Here is a 16,497-nt window from a genome sequence, read left to right as displayed (position 1 = left end):
TATATAAACAATGCAAAATAAAACCACGAGCTGCAGGACAGAGTTCATCTCACATGTTTAGAAAGTATATAACCAAAAAGGAAATGCTTAAAAAGTATTAGCACATGAAAAAAAAAGTATTCACACTTCTGTCTTCAGAAGACAGCTCAGTGTAAAGTATTTTGCATGAGCATGAGGGCCTGAGTTCAGATCCTCAGAATCTAAGAAGAGCTGGATGCTCATTTTTATCCAAGGACTCCCACACTGAGACAGGAGGGAGAGACAGGAGACTCCCTGGAAGCCCATGGGCCAGTTAGCCTTGGAGTACACAGTGGCAAACAAGAGACCCTGTCTCCAAGAAGGTGGACGGTATGGACCGACACCCGAGGTTGTCGTCTGTGCTTGCTTGTACCCATGGTAACACACATCTGCACTCACACCACATGAATGTATATATGCACTCACACACACATACAAAGAGAAAAGTATAACCACTTACATGTGGAGAAGAAAGGGGTCTGGGCCTGGAGAGACGGCTTATTGGTTAAGAGCACTTGCTTTTACAAAGGACTTGAGTTTGATTCCTAGTACCCATATCAGGCATCTCACAACCACCTGGAATTCTAGTTCCAGGGCATCCATCACTCTCTCTGACCTCTGGGGACACTGCATGCATGTGGTATATATGAATACACATATCCATAAAAGTAAAATAAATAAATAAATAAATCTTTAAAAAAAACGGAAAAGAAAGGATCTAAATAGAGGGTGTAACAGAAGGTAATGGAGAGAATGAGGGAGTCAAATATTGCATGTTTTCTCTTATATATGGCATACATACACACATATATGACAGGGACACAGAAGGAATACCACAGGGGGAGGAATGGGACTTGTTGGGGGTGACAAGAGAGGATAATGGGAAGTGCAAGTGAGCAAAGCATAATGACAGATATGTATGTAAATGTCATATTTACACAAATTATTTTGTATGCTAAGAAAAGTAAGAAGCCAGATAGTAGCAATGCACACCTTTAACCTCAGCATTTGGGAGGTAGAGGCAGTGGATCTTGGAGTTGGAGGCCTGCTTGGTATACAGAATGAGTTCCAGGACAGCCAGATCTACACAGAGAAATCCTGTCTTGGAAAAAAAAAAAAAATCATAGTGCTTTTCGCACTCAGAAATCAAACCAGCAAAACAGATATTTTAAATGTTTTTAGTCCCTCGGTTAACATTTTGGAATATAATTTTTTTACACATTACTTTATGAATACATGCAGATCTACTAGGCAACTGATGAGTACTCAGCTACGACTGCTTCCAGAAGCATCAGGACCCTGAGGGTTTTCAAATGCATTCCCACCACATACCAGCTCCTTTCCCACCACTGTGTCAGAACTCTTTGAAGAATAGCCTCAGAGAGCACAGGTTCATATTGGCTCCTGGCTTTACCAGGTAAACTCCATCAGGATGGGGAAGGCATAGTGGCTGGGGTGGCTCTATCCATGAGAGGAGGAGCTTCTGTCATGGCTGTTCAAAGGCACGTGGGTCAGGAGGCAGGGAGCCAGACTGGAAGTAGGTTGGATTGTAAACCTCAAAGACCTGCCAGCCAAACACCATGTCCCAAAGGTTCCTCAGCCTCCCCCAATAGCACCACTGACTGGGGATCAAGTAATCAAAACATGAGTCTGTGAGTGACATTTCACATTCAAACAGCCCCATGTGGGTAAGATAGAAATTTGCTTTAAGAACTATGGTATCAGTAGATGTTCGAAGCAGAAACAGGAATCCATAGCTAAACACTGAGCCATACCCCTGGAATCCAGTTGTGGAGAGGGAGGAGAGATGAGCAAAGAAGCCAAGACAGTGCTGCAGATAACCGTAGAAACAGTTGACCTGACCTAGCGAGAACATGGAGACCTTAGTCATAAAGCTGTGGAAACAGCATTGGGCCAAACCAAGCCCTCTGAATGTGGGTGGCCAGCTAGGAGGCCAATAGAGTCTATGGGACCTCTAACAGTGGAGCCAATCTTTAACCCTAGAACACAAATGGACTTTGGGAGCCCATTCCCTATGGAGGGATATTATTGCAGCCCAGATACAGCAAGGAGAGCCTAGGCCCTCCCCCAAATAATATGACAGACTTTGAAGGTCCCTGGTGGAGGGCCTCACTATCCCTGGGAAGGAGTTGTGGGATGGGTTGGGGGGGGTGGGGAACATGGGAGGATGGGAGGGCGAGGGAATGGGGGGGGATGGATAGGTAAATATGAGTAGTAATTAAAGAATATAAATAAAAATCATTAAAAAAAGAACTATGGTATCTTGACAGTCTGGGGATAGTATAGCTCAATGGGTAAGAGCATTTGTTGAATAAGTAAAAGAGCCAGAGATCCTAGCACCCCTATATAAAAAAGTCAGGCATGGCCACATATGGCTATGTACTGACCCGGAACCTCAGGATGGTGTTGAGTGGAGACAGGGGGACCACTGAAGCTTGCTAGTTGCCTGCCTGGCTCTAGGTTCAGTGTGATGCTGTCTCAAAGATCTGAAGCAGAACCCTCTAGCCTCTGCATGCACCCTGTGCACACACACACACTTATACACAGACGCAGATACCACACACACACTTTTTAAAAATTACAGTGGACTGCAAAGATTAGTTCCCCGCCTACCTTCTCTTCCCTGTTCCCCGTACGCACAGCTGCCAAACTAATCTTTCCAAAACACCAATTTTCTTCTGCCACTCCAAAATCCAGCTTCCCGACTTCCTGTTGTGTAAAAACTCGTCCTACATGCTTCTGCCTGGTGCACAGATCCTCCAAAATGCTCCACTCTTCCACCACTAGCTGCATATCCTGGACTAATTATCCAACAAAGCCATTCCCAATTCCCCATAGATGCTTATTTGACAGTGGTGAGAACTGATTCTCAAATCTTGCATATGCCAGGCAAGTACTTGACCACAAAGGACCATCCAGTTCTTGGGTTTGTTTTGTTTTGTTGTTGGTTTTTTAAATCTCTCTCTCTCTCTCTCTCTCTCTCTATATATATAATATATATATATATATATATAATATATAATATTTGTGTTTGTGTGTGTGTGTGTGTGTGTGTGTGAGAGAGAGAGAGAGAGAGAGAGAGTGTGTGTGAGTTCGTGCATCTGTGGAGACCAGAGATGTTGGCTTCTCATGGAGCTGGAACTACAAGCAATTGTGAGCTACCTGGCACAGGTACTGTGATGGGGGATGTCCTTCTGTATATATGTTTCTCTTATTGGTTGATGAATAAAACACTGATTGGCCAGTAGCCAGGCAGAAAGCATAGACAGGGCTACCAGACCAGGAGAAGGCTACGGAGAGGAAAGCAGAAAGGAGCCACCAGGGAACACTATGTAGAGGCAGAAGGAGTAACATGCCGGGGCATTACCGGGTAAGCCAAGAGCACATGGAAATACTTAGATTAATAGAAATGGGTTAATAATTAAGACAGAACTAGCCAGTAAGAAGCCCTAGCCATAGGCCAAACAGTTTATAAATTAATGTAAGTCTTTGTGTGTTTATTTGGGGCTAATCAGCTGCTGGACCAGGCAGAACAGAAACTTTCACCAACAGTGCTGGGAACCAAACTTAGGTTCTTTGAAAGAGCAATACATGTTGTTAAACCATGAGCCATCTCTTTAGCCTCAGAGCTTGGAATTTTGCTTGGTGTATGGAATCAAATTTAAGAAAATATTTGCAGGTCCTGGTGGTATAGGACTGTCATCCCAGAACCTCTGACACAGAAGAATGGCAAGTTCAGGACTGCTGCCTGGGCTAAAGTATTAGTTCAAGCCCAGCCTGGGCAACTCATCAGGATTCTATCTCAAAATAAAAACTAAAATGAAGGCCTAGGTTCAACCCCTTTCAAAATCATCAATGAATAGATGCTATCATCTATCCCCATCTATCTTGCCTTGTAAAAACAAAACATATTGAGACATTAATTGGAAAAGGACAATAAAAGCTTAAGTCTGCTATGAGATTGTGTCTCCTAGAAATGACAAAGAAGCTACACCCATGATACCCCAACAATATGGCTGCTTAATCAAGACCTGAACAGCGACAACACCAACAGACCTGCAAAAGTAGAAGGGGGAAATCTCACAGGGCCCCACCCCTAGATAAAGAATTGAAAGTAACTAAAAAAATGCTGACATTGGGAGAAATAGTCTTCCCCAGGGATGAGCCCACTAATTGGTTATCCAGTACCAACTGGTCATCAATGAAATCACATACATTCGAGAAACATTAAAAGGACCCAGAAGGTCATACATAAATATATACATACGTGTGTGTGTGTGTGTGTGTGAGAGAGAGAGAGAGAGAGAGAGAGACAGAGAGAGAGAGAGAGAGAGAGAATAATTGGAGGCATGAATTGGGAAGGGAGCAAAGAGGGGCATGGGAAGGGGGGAGATTGCAGGCAGGAGAAGGAAGGGAAGATGATATACTTATACTTAATTTTTAAAAACTAAAAGCTGGGGGTTGGTGGCGCACGCCTTTAATCCCAGCACTTGGGAGGCAGAGGCAGGTGGATCTCTGTGAGTTTGAGGCCAGCCTGGTCTCCAGACCAAGTGCCAGGATAGGCTCCAAAGCTACACAAAGAAACCCTGTCTTGAAAAACAAAACAGAACAATAAAAAAAACTAAAGTAAACAAAAGCTCTTCTCAGTAGCCTAAATTGTCTGGAAAATGTGTCCTGCATGACAGCCACCTACTTGTGGGACAACCACTGGTTTACTCCTTATTCTCCTGTTCTTCCTTTCTCTCGTTCTTCCTTCACCTTCTCTCTCTCTCTCTTTCCTTCCTTTTTCTTGCAATGCTGGTATCAAACCAACACACCACAGCATACTAAGCATATGTCCTACCACTGAGTCACACCCACTGTCCCTAGATATTTTCTTGTTTGTGATTTTGGTAAATGTTTACAATCCCACAAACCACCTCCGAGTAAGTTCCTTGCTATGGTCCTGTTCAAGGGCCGATGTAGATTATTAAGATACCTTTCAGAGATTCCTGTTAAATTTAAATTGTCTGTAACCTTTGTATAAGGCAGATACAGCTAGTGAAAATACTGCCACTAGGCTGGGCGTTGGTGGCACTCGCCTTTAATCCCAGCACTCGGGAGGCAGAGGCAGGCTGATCTCTGTGAGTTCGAGGCCAGCCTGGTCTCCAGAGTGAGCGCCAGGACAGGCTCCTAAGCTACACAGAGAAACCCTGTGTTGAAAAAGAAAAAAGAAAAGAAAAGAAAAGAAAATACGGCCACTAAAGCTGGAGAGGTGGCTTAGCATTGAGTGCTTATTGGTCTTGCAGAGGACCCAAATTCAGTTCCTAGCAACCCCAACTCCGGGAAAATCCAAAGCCCTCTCTGGACTCTGTAGGCACTGCTTTCACGTGTAAATACCCCCCCCCCATGTGGTTTAAAAATAACTTTAAGTTTTAAATTAAAGTAAGATATAGAAATATAGCCATTTTAAAGGATCACATTCTCTGCTCACTTAGCATAAAATCCCACTTAAACTAAATCTCAATTCGTTCAAGGGCCAGTGGATTCTGCATTTTTGACAGAACTCTACACTGTGGGGTTTTTGTTTTGTTTTTGTTTGTTTGTTTGTTTTTCCTCCAGAGGAGTGAGCAAGAGACCTGGCGACTGGCTTTTCTTCCCGATCCTTTGTGTAGCGCTCACCCAGGAGGTCAGGCAGTAACTAATGCCAAAGAAACATCAAAATAGAAAGTGCTAGCGTGTGCGGTCATGCAGCCGTTCAGGCTGCCTGAAGATTAGGAAACTGTTCAAACATCAGATCGCCGGCAGGCGTCCCAGCCCGGGCCTGTGCAAGAAGCTCGCTGGGAGCGCTTTGGTGTCCTAGCTGAGAGCGAGATTAGAAACCAGGAAAGCCACTCGCGCGTGTGGCAGCGGGTGCAAGGTTGGCCGAAAGGCCCTTCCAGCTGCGATCCCGTGTGCCCCGATCGTGGGACCTGCGCACTAGGCCCCAGGAACCGACAGGAAACGTGCTCCGGGCCCCCCCGAGTCTTCTCGTGCTTAACCGCAACCACGGGATCCTCTCCAGACTTCTGGAGAGACGCTTGCGCCGAGAAGGGGCTTTGCTAATTGCAGGAAGTGAGCACGAGGAAGAAGTGGCAGAGATCAAGAGGAGGGAAGGGAGGAGAAGGAGCAGCAGCAGGGCAGCGCACAGAGCCTTAGAATCGCGCGTTGCCACAGCAGGAGATTGGGTCCCGGCGATCCTGCTGTTCTCTGGGGTCCCAGAGGCTGCCCAGCCCCGCTCGGACACTCGTCTCTCGGTCTTCATGGCTTCTCCGGATGACCCTCTGCGCTCAGGTAAAGTGGCACCGTGCCGCGCCCGTACTTGGAGCGTGACCACCAACTGGGTTCCTAAGACTGAACCTCTGTCACCCCTGAGAGCGCTTCAGGACACGAGTACCTGCGCCAGATGTGTGTCAGGCTGGATGGGGACAGTGGTGGCACACTGTTCTACCTCTCCCAATCCCACCCTTGTGCTTCCCCCTCTGTGACCAGCAGCTGACCTGCTTGCCTCCTGCACACTGTAAGGTGTGCGCGGTCCCTCTCCCCACGCGGAGGCCCAGGCGAGCGCTTTTGTTCTGGGCCACGCGGGTGCCAGGTTGAAACAAGTCAGTCAACCTTTGGCAGAAAAGAACATAGGGAGAGTCTGCGCCCCCTCCCAGGCTCTCCCTTGCTCCCCGCTCACACGCTTTCTTGATTCCCCTTTTCCTTCCTGGCTCCACTTTGCTGAGATGGTTTTCCTTCTGTTTAAGTCTTACCTCTCCCAGCCGCTCTATGAACTATTATAGTATCCACAGAGCCACGAGGCTGTGGCAGTCCCCCACCTGTGCAGGAGGCCTCTAGTCCCGTTAGCACATAAAAAACGTTGTGCCTGAGGCCAGCATCTAGATTTTTCTATCGCGTCTCCCTGCATGCGTTTAAGTAAAAATTCTCTTTAAACTTCATCTTCCAGGGATCCCCTCTGTCCTCCTGCAACTTAGCTAAAAATTTCATCGTTCATTAGTGTTTGTGAGACACGCACGATGAATGGGTGGTGTGCCCCTCAGAGTACACTGGGTGTCTTTGGTTTTGTTAAGGTTGGAAGTTCTGGTGAGAGCCACCCAGAGCCACCCAGAACCAGACCGGTTGGGACTGCTGGGTTAGATGTGACCGCTTGTGTTTCGTATTTCATTTCTTGAGCTGGAGTGGGGACAGAGTTCAGCTGTTCAGCCCCAATTAGTGGCTTGACCTGACGGAGGTGACACCATGTGTCTGGCAGTGGCCAGAAGATTAAGCCCAATGGCCATGTTGGTATCTTGAAGGACTGATTAGGGGAGGGGGCTGTTTACTGGTGACATTGAAAAAAGAACTAAATTATTCAAGTGTGGCATGGTCAACAGGCTATCAATTGGAATGAATTGGCCATCCCTCCCATTGTTTGCAAGAACAGAATGGGAAATGAAGGGAACAATTCTCTTATCCTGGTCCTAGTCCTAACACTACCCCTCCTGTGCTGAGAACCTTATTGATAAGGTGCCCAGGGGTGTTTGGGACTAATTTTAGTTATAATGGTTCCAGGCTCATTAAATGATACTGGTGAGGGGAATTTAAAAGATGGAGAGAGGGAACTCACTAGATGAGGATATGGGTAACATTTGCCTGAGCTGTACCCCAACATCACTGGCACCAGAGAAAGTGGGGGGTGGAAACCAGTTCAGCAGTGACATCAGTGTAAAAAAGCCTCAGGGAGGGCTGATGAAACAATAGTTCAGTTAGTAAAGATCCTGCCAAGCAAGCAAGCAAGCATGAGGACTTGTGTTCTGATCCCAGCACCCACATTAAAAGTCAGCCATGGTGTCGCCCATCTGTAACCCCAGTGCTGGGAGGTTTGTTTAAGACAAACAGACAGATTCCTGGAGCTCACTGGCCAGCCAGCCAAGGCAAATCGATGTGTTCCAGGTTCAGTGTGAGATCCTGTCTCAAAGAAAATGTGGGGAGAGGTTAGATAAATGGTTGTGTGGGTAAAGGGAGCTTTGCTGTTCTAGTGTGAGAACATGGAGTTTAAATTCTTAGTATCCACACCAAAACCTAGCCATAACACCCACACCTGTAACCCTAGGGCTGTGAAGAGTGGGCTAGAGACAGGAAGATCCCTGGGGCTTGTTGGCCACCAGTTTAGCTCCAGATTCAGTGAGAAACCCTGTCTCAGGTGGGTAGAGAATGGTAGAACAAGATGCCTGCCATCCTCCTCTGGCCTACATGCATACACAGGTACATACCTGCATACACATGTACACACACACATACCTGCATACACACACACACACACACACACACACACACACACACACACACCAGAGAATAATTAATGAAGACACCCTAAGTTGACTTCTAGTCTGTACACACAAAGGAGCATGAGCACTTACACACATGTACACGTGCCCACATGAACATGTACATATAACCCCACACATATACATTTAACATGTACATATAACCCCATGTGTATGTGGGGTCAGATATATGATCTAAGGAGATAATTAAAGTATTATAGGATTAGAATTGCAGCTATAGCCTTAGTTAGCTTGGCCCATATAGAATGGATGACCAAAACTTGCAGTAAAGGGGCCATCAAATCTCTGTATGTGTGGAATGGTGTGAACAGAGGGTGTCCTGTGGACAGAACTCATACCTCTAGGTGAACTCTTTAGGGAGAGGTGAACTGGGGCTCCCCACAAAGGGGAAGGAGGCCTCCTTCAGGGACCCCTTCAGCAGGGAATGGTGAAGACAAATTCAGGCCTGGGAGATATTAAGAATGTCCTTTCCCATCCTAGGAATCTGTCAAAGAGATTCCTCCATGTAATTCATGTCTGGACACATAGACACTTCCATTCAGACACCCCACCTGGCCCTTCCATTTCTGAAGTGCCAACATGGGTGGTGTCGGTGCGTACAGCCAGTTGACTGAAGATTTCAGCTCTTCACCTCAGACCATGCTCTATCTCCTGGCTTTCTGCACCCAGCTCCCAACTGGAGTTTCCACACTGATGCATGCTTCCTGTCAGTGGCCAGGGTGAACTCTTGATCAGTCATATCTGTCACCCTCCTGCTTAGACTTACTTCTGGACAAATTCTCAGACTTGCCATCCATCCTGCTACACCCTTAACCCATCCTTTCCACACCTTTAGTCACTTGTTTTTGGCATGAGAGTCATACTGCCTCCTTTCTAGCCTTTGAAAAGCTCCATCTTATGTGCCTCCAGGCCTCTGCCCCTGCCCCAGGGAAGATTGTTTCCACTGTCCAGAAAGCTCCTGCACCCTTCCTTCCCTGTCTGAGACCTATTTCTTCAGACTTCAAAGACCACCCAGCTCAGCCCAGTCCAGCCCAGCCCAGCCCAGCCCAGCCCAGCCCAAGATCACTCTCTTGGCTGTTCTGGAACCTTCCTCTCACTGTTTCTAGATTCCATTTGGCCAGGGTCACTCTCTCCATTGGAAAGTGAGTCCCACCTAGAACTAAAGTCTGTCTTGTCTGTAGCTCCTCTTTAACTCCCATCACAGTACTCAGTACACACAAAGCCCTGTGTAAACACATTTTACTTCAGCAAGTGGAAAAATGAATGGATGAATGGATGACACAGAATTTAATGCAATTGCTTCAAACTGTGATAAAAAAAGTTCTTTCCGTATTGGTTCCTGAGGAATTTATTCATCAAGTGAAACATGTCAACTAAGTTTACCGTGCAGAGTAAAAAAAGAAAAAAGACCTGTTTCCTCAAACACATAATTAAGATATAGCTCAGTGGTAGAGGACCCTTGCCTGTTATTCATGAGGTCCAATTCTTTGTCTGTCTGTCTCTGTCTGTCTGTCTGTCTGTCTCTCTCTCTGTCTCTGTCTCTCTCTCTCTCTCTCTCTCTCTCTCACACACACACACACACACACATACACACACACACACACACACATAAACAGAGGATATATCACTATGCTGTATTGTGAAGTTAATTAAAATTTTTAGACATATTGATTTTATTCTATGTGTATGAATGTTTTGCCTACATGTATGTATATGCCTGTTACCTGTGAAGATCAGAAGTATCAGATCCCCTGGCACTGGAGTTATGGATAATTGTAAGCCACCATGTGGATGCTAGGAACTGAACCTGGGCCCTCTGCAAAAGTAACAAGTGTTCTTAACCACTGAGCCATCTCCCCAGGCCATGAAGTTCATTTTAAAAATTATTTTACGTATATGTGTATAGGTGTTTTGCCTTCTTTTATGTGTACCACTTATCTGCTTGATGCACTCAAAAGCCAGAAGAGGACATTGGATCCTCTGGAACTAGAGTTACAGATGGTTGTGAGCCACCACATAACCACTGAACCACCTCTCCAGTCCCCATGAAGTTAATTTTTAAAAATGCTATTAAGAAACTTCACAAGACGCTTGAGGTCACAGGGAAAGACAATGGCAGTGATGGTGAGGGGTAGCTGTCATACTCAACTTCCCTCACTGATCTACCATTGTCTGTCTTTGTGGCTAAAATCTGGCTATTCATGTTTATTTGGATATTGAGGACTAACAAAGCATGACCAAGAGAGGAGGTGGGATACCTTGTTACCTAAGTGCCATGGTGGCAGAGTACAGTCATGTGGCTTTCCCTTTGTTCAATGTCCCATTTTCTCTGTATAACCTGGATGTTCTGTGGAAGCCCTTGTCCAATTCCTGGCCATCAGCCTAGGACTGTGCTTTTGGAGGTGTCTCACCTGTCCTCACCCTCCAATAGGTATATATTTAGCCAAGACCAATAGGTCTTGGCTAAATCCAGGGTGAACCACTTCCAGAATCAGCCACGAGGACAAAGCTGGTCCAGCCTACTATTTCTCCATGGCTCCCATAGGGAGCAATAGTGGAGAGGGTGGGCATCTGTAATTTTCCAATCTCTTTCTCTGTGGGGTTTCCCAATGTGTCCTTCATCTCATTTTCCTTTTGTGAGGGTACTGGGGGTACCAGAAGTGGAACTTGGGGCCTTGCTCCTGCCGGACAATTGCTTTATCTCTGAGCTACATCCAGTCCTCTGTTTCCTTTTTGTTTTGTGAGGCAGAATCTCACTAAGTTGCACTCTGACCTTGAATTCACTTTGTAGTTGGGGGGGGGGGCTTCAACTTTCCACCCTCCTGCCTCAGCCCTGCAAATCTCTAGGATTTGCAATTTACAAATCTCTTATTTACAATGCTTCCTAACTCTTCGTATACTCTTCTAAGTCTCCCCTCACATCCTTTCATCTCGTCCCTCATCAGTTTGAGTCTTGTCACTGGGTCAGTAGGGCCTATTCTCCAAGGACTCCATAGGAACACAGCCCCTTCCCCATCTAGTTCAGCCACATGGCAAGAGAGAGAGAGAAGTCAGCTACACCAAAGGCAGCCTTTCTATGGCTTTGAGAGTGTCTGTGATCCTGAATTTTTACAAGCAGGAACAAAACAGCTGTGGGTAAGAGAAAACTTTGGGGAAGGGGGGGATTAAAAAGAAAGAAAAGAAGAAAAAAAAAAAACTTACTCTGAAATCCCAAGTTCAAAGAGTCGACTTCAGTTCAGCACTAGAACACACAAAGGGCCCGATCTTGCCTGGGGAACTGGGAGCTCAACATGATTCCCTCTTTATTTTCTCTAACAGACATCTTTGGGGATATTTAAACTTTCTGGGACAGACTGCTGCTTAGGACCAGAATGTGCTAGGTGAAGGGAGATGTCATTCTGTCCTTGTTTGAGCCACTGTAGCTGGTTCCTCCTGCATAGGCTCCGGGTGCCAAATGCTCCCTCTGGAGGTGAGGAGGTTAGATCTCTGGGTTGAATAGATGAGGTTCAGATTTAGAGTCAATGATTAAGGTTTGGGGGAGGGTGAGTATTCTGCAAGTGACTGGGATAGGAATGGGGAGTGGACTGTGGATGGACTGTGACCCCCAACACCTCAGAAAAGGTTATGCTGAAGTCTTAAACCCCAGTTCTTCAGAATGTGACCTTTTTGGAAAACAGAGATTTTTATTAAGGTAATCTCGTTAAATTGAGGTCATAAGAGCAGATTGCTATTCAATAAGAAGTATCTTTACAAAAAGGGAAATGGGGCCAGTGACATGATTCCCGGGATAATGGCTCTTGTGCATGAGCCTGACAACCTGAGTCTGACCCCCTACACCTACATAAAAAGGAAGGACAACTCCACAAAGTTGTTCTCTGACCTTCACATGTGTACAAACACACATACACTAAACAAGTGACATTTTTTAAAAAGATTTTATTTATTATGTATACAACATTCTGCTTCCATGTATATCTGCACACCAGAAGAGGGCACCAGATCTCATAATGGATGGTTGTGAGCCACCATATGGTTGCTGGGAATTGAACTCAGGACCTCTGGAAGAACGGACAGTGTTTTTAACCTCTGAGCTATCTCTCCAGCCCCAACAAGTGACATTTTAAAAAGGAAAAGCATTATTGAAAATAAATGAATAGGATAAGTCTGGGCATGATGGTGTCCCAAGCTGAGTCTGTCTGGTGACAAGGCCTGAGCGACCTTCTAGAAGCCTCCGGTGCTAGCAAACCAACCAAGCCTGAGGTGTCAGACTCAAAGCTTGCCTCTTCCATGTATCCATGAGCATGGCACACACCATGGAGAGGGGGGTTCTCATACCTTTCTCAGTTATACAAGTCACTTATGTGACCTGAAAGGTATGGGGTCCCTTCCTCAGCAAGCAGGCCTTCGGTGGGCACTAGCAGGGGTTTTTCTCATCTAACTTAATTCTGACACTGCAAGGAGGCAGAGGAAGACCTCACAGGTTGAGGGCTTATCCCCAAGACTACCACATCCCCTAAGATTGCACGTCTGTGTTGGTGAGCCTGTGCTTCTAACAATTCTGAAGCTTGGTGAATCGGCTACGAAAACCGTTTACCAACCTTAACTAGTTTTTCTGCTTGCTTTCTGTGGTGCTGAGGATGGAACCCAGTGGTCTACCACAGAGCTATCCATACCCTTCGACCCTTGAAGGATTCTGTAAAGGACACAGATAAAGAGACAGATGCTCAGAGTGAGGCCTGGGGAAAGAAGGGACATGAAGCTATGAAGCTTCCTAGCCCTCTCTGGGTGCCAGCATTCACCCAGGTGTTCCTGGGCTTGGCTGACCAGAAGCTCCTTGAAATAATCCTTTTCTTTTTCTTTTAATGGAGATAGTATCTCAGGTGGCCCAGGTTGGCCTCCAGCTAGCTACATAGGATGACCTTGAACTCCTAATCTTCCTGCCTCCATCTCCTGAGTGTTGTGATTATAGTCATCACTACTACACAGGGTTTATGTAATGCTAGAAATCGAACCCAGGGTTTTGTGAATGCTAGGCAAGTGCTCTATCAACTGAGCCATCTCTCTCAACCCCTTACTTATATGGAATTTATATGGAGGTTTCATTGCAGGGCCTTGATTGAAGCCTGAATGACTCCATGCGTAGAAAGTACGGCCTGACAAAGAGGCTGACTGAGAGGGTCCTAATGAGGCTTCAGCTCACATCTTCCTTGAGCATCCCCATCTCCTCTCCAATATGGACCCATTACAAACACAAGATCAGATGAGGTAGTGCACAGAGATTTTGATGCACAGCTCCCAGACAGAGGTCAGGGAGGTCAGAGTTTGGATGGCCTGCCTTGGGAAGGAAGTTTGAAGCAGGAGAGAAAGCAACACATGTATGTCAAGATATCACAGAGACCATACATAAGGTACAGTGCAGAGTGGACATAAGGGAAGGAGACATTCTAGCTTTTACTTCAGGTGGCAGGGCTGGGGACTTTCTACTTGAAGATGCCTTTCACTGTGGGGCTCCCATAGTCACTGTGACAGACTGATATGGGAAGGGGACATAGGTGTTCTTTTGTTGTCACTGTTTATTGAAACAGAATCTTTTTTATAGCCCAGGGTAGCCTATAGCTCACTATATAGTCCACATTGGCCTTGAACTTATGAACCCTCTGCTTCCATTCCAGATGCTGGAATTTCAGATATGTGCCATCACACCTGGTTAATGTGGTCCAGAAATTTTGAATGACGGTGTAGCCTACTCATTCTGATCTGAATCAGGGTGCTAAGAGCCTACTGGTACCCACCCTATCAGGGACCCCCATGGGTTTACCAGGTAGAACTCTCTGGAAGGTGTTTGTGAGTGAAGGTGGAACATTAGTTACTGCATCAGGCAGCTGATGTGTGGTGATCTGAACTTGTTTGGGGTGGTTGAGGCAACTGTGGGAGGGAAACTTGGCCAGACAGTGGGTGAAAGCTGGGGGCATGGGAATGTCCCCATCACCCCAGAGAAGAACTGTTAGCTATGCTCTTTGGGGCTCATACCCATCCTGTTTCTGTTTCAGGCCCCTTGGTGCCTCACATCCCATCTGGCACTGGAACTTTGCCTGTGGGCTCAACCTGCTGATACCTGGGGCTTGTAAAAACAAACATTTTCAAGCTTTAGATAAATGATTTGATTTTATACTTAATCATATTGTAAACATTCAACTTCAAGGCCTCCAGGTACCGCTTTTAGAAAACTTTCTACCTCTAGATCTGTCTCAAATAACCAGGAACAGCCCTCCCCGCTCCCCCCCCCCAACCTCCTTGGCACACACAGCTTTGGGCCTGTGAGAACAAAAGCAGCCGGGCCTGACCTAAAACAGCTGCTGGGAGAAGGCACTGGATCAGAGAGAGGTAGCATGTGGGACACCACCATGAACCTAGGTCTGTGAGTGCATTTGACAGACATACGAATAAGAGCTTAATCTAAAGCCCCATGTGTAGCAAAGGCCAGGGTAACCAAGTGTTGAGAGTGAAAATAAGAAAATACATGCAGAGGCTGGGGGTGTAGCTCAGCTAGGAGAGTATGTTCCTAGCACACCTGAGATCCTGAGTTTCATCCTCAGGACCTCAAAAACCAGGAGTAATGACAAACCCCTGTCACTCCAGCACTGGGGAGGCAGAAGGAGGATCAGAAGTTCAAGGTCATTCTCCCTTACATCGAAAGTTCAAGGCTGGCTTGAACTCTGTGGGGGCCTGTCTCAAAAGCAAAACAAAAAATAACAAAAGACCCCAGCGTGTCTCTTGTACCCAGTACTCAACATGCCTTTCCTGAGTTTTCTGGGACCTTGTTATGCTTCAGAAAGCAAAGCTGCTCCTCAGCCACCCAGGTGACCTTCATGTCTAGCCCAAGTAGTGATCATCAGCCTTGTGGCATCCAGTGACCAGAGGACCTGAATTTGATCTCATGTCCCAGAGGACATTCCAAGGTGTAGGCAGCTTAAAGCCGATCTAATGCCTACATCTCCCCTCAGGACTCATCTGAGCACAGTCAGAGGCTCCTAAAAGGCCACACCTCAAGTTTTACCATGGTCAATGTGAACCCAGATGAGACCTCAGGCCTTTGCCACAGCTGATTGGTGCTCTAGTCTATTAACATACCTGCTTGCTCACTAAGGCTGTGGGTTACATTGCTCCTTTCCCAGCCACCACCGCTGTTTCCTTTCTCAATTCCCAAGTTTTGGAATCATGGGTACTTAGCATCAATCCCAGAAGTTGTTTCTTTTCCCTCAGATGACATTTTTAATTATAGGAGAACCCTTGAGCAGGTGTTAATGCATGCTTCTTCTAGACCATTTCAGTCTGTCTCAGAAGTAAGCTATTTTCCCTACATGTATGTTGTGTGACTGTGTGTATACATGTTTTTTTTTCATGTGTGGGCACAGGTACATTTGCACATGTATGCATGTGGAGGCCCAAGGTTGATGTTGAGACCCACCTTCCATTGTTCTTCAACCATATTCATTAAGGGAAGATCTCCCTTTTATTCATTGAGTGAGGGCCTCCTCTTTATTCACTGAGGGAGGGTCTCCCTTTGTTTATTGGGGGATGGTCTCTTGCTAAACCTGCAGCTTGCCAATTCCAGTTAGTCCAGTTAACCAGCTTGCTCTGGGCCCTGTCTCTGCCTCTCCAGGGCTGGGATTACAGACAGCTGCCATACCCGATTGGCTTATCGGGTTATGGGGATTTAAACTCATGCTTGCATAGTAAATGGTTTATCAACTAAGCCACCTCCTCAGTCCAAGAATCTTAATATTCTTAAGTGATTTTAAAAAATTAGAATTTTTATTTTCTGTGTGTGAGAGTTTTTAAGGCATGTATATATATTCACCCTGTGTATGCCTGGTGACTACAGAAGTCAGAAGAGGGTGTCAGATGCCCTGGACTCAAGTTACAAACAGTTGTAAACCTCCAAGTGGGTGTTAGGAACCAAACTGCAAGAGCCCTAAGTAGTCCTAAGTACTGAACCATCTCTCCAGCCTCCTAAAATGATTATTATTTTTTTAAAGCAAGTTACAAAAACTAGGAAATAAGTAAATCTACAGAATTCAGAATAAAATCCTTAAATGGTTACACCCAA

The 16,497-nt window shown here is 46.0% G+C and overlaps 1 protein-coding gene across 3 annotated transcripts in view; it reads left to right on the top strand.

The window, feature by feature from the left end:
- The first annotated feature begins 5,830 nt into the window (after positions 1-5,830).
- Positions 5,831-16,497, top strand: part of Edaradd (EDAR associated death domain) — a 43,037-nt gene continuing 32,370 nt past the window's right edge. The window contains exon 1 of one of the 3 annotated variants that reach the window (XM_027409444.2): positions 5,831-6,351. In XM_027409444.2, coding sequence (XP_027265245.1) covers positions 6,334-6,351 — 18 coding nt within the window. In that variant the 5' untranslated portion in view covers positions 5,831-6,333. The remainder of the gene's footprint in view (positions 6,352-16,497) is intronic. The other 2 variants (XM_035442852.1, XM_027409447.2) reach the window with 2 other exon arrangements.

Source organism: Cricetulus griseus, chromosome 3 (assembly GCF_003668045.3).
Source record: "Cricetulus griseus strain 17A/GY chromosome 3, alternate assembly CriGri-PICRH-1.0, whole genome shotgun sequence".
Taxonomy (NCBI): Eukaryota; Metazoa; Chordata; class Mammalia; order Rodentia; family Cricetidae; genus Cricetulus; species Cricetulus griseus.
This window is presented reverse-complemented; position numbering and strand designations above follow the sequence as displayed.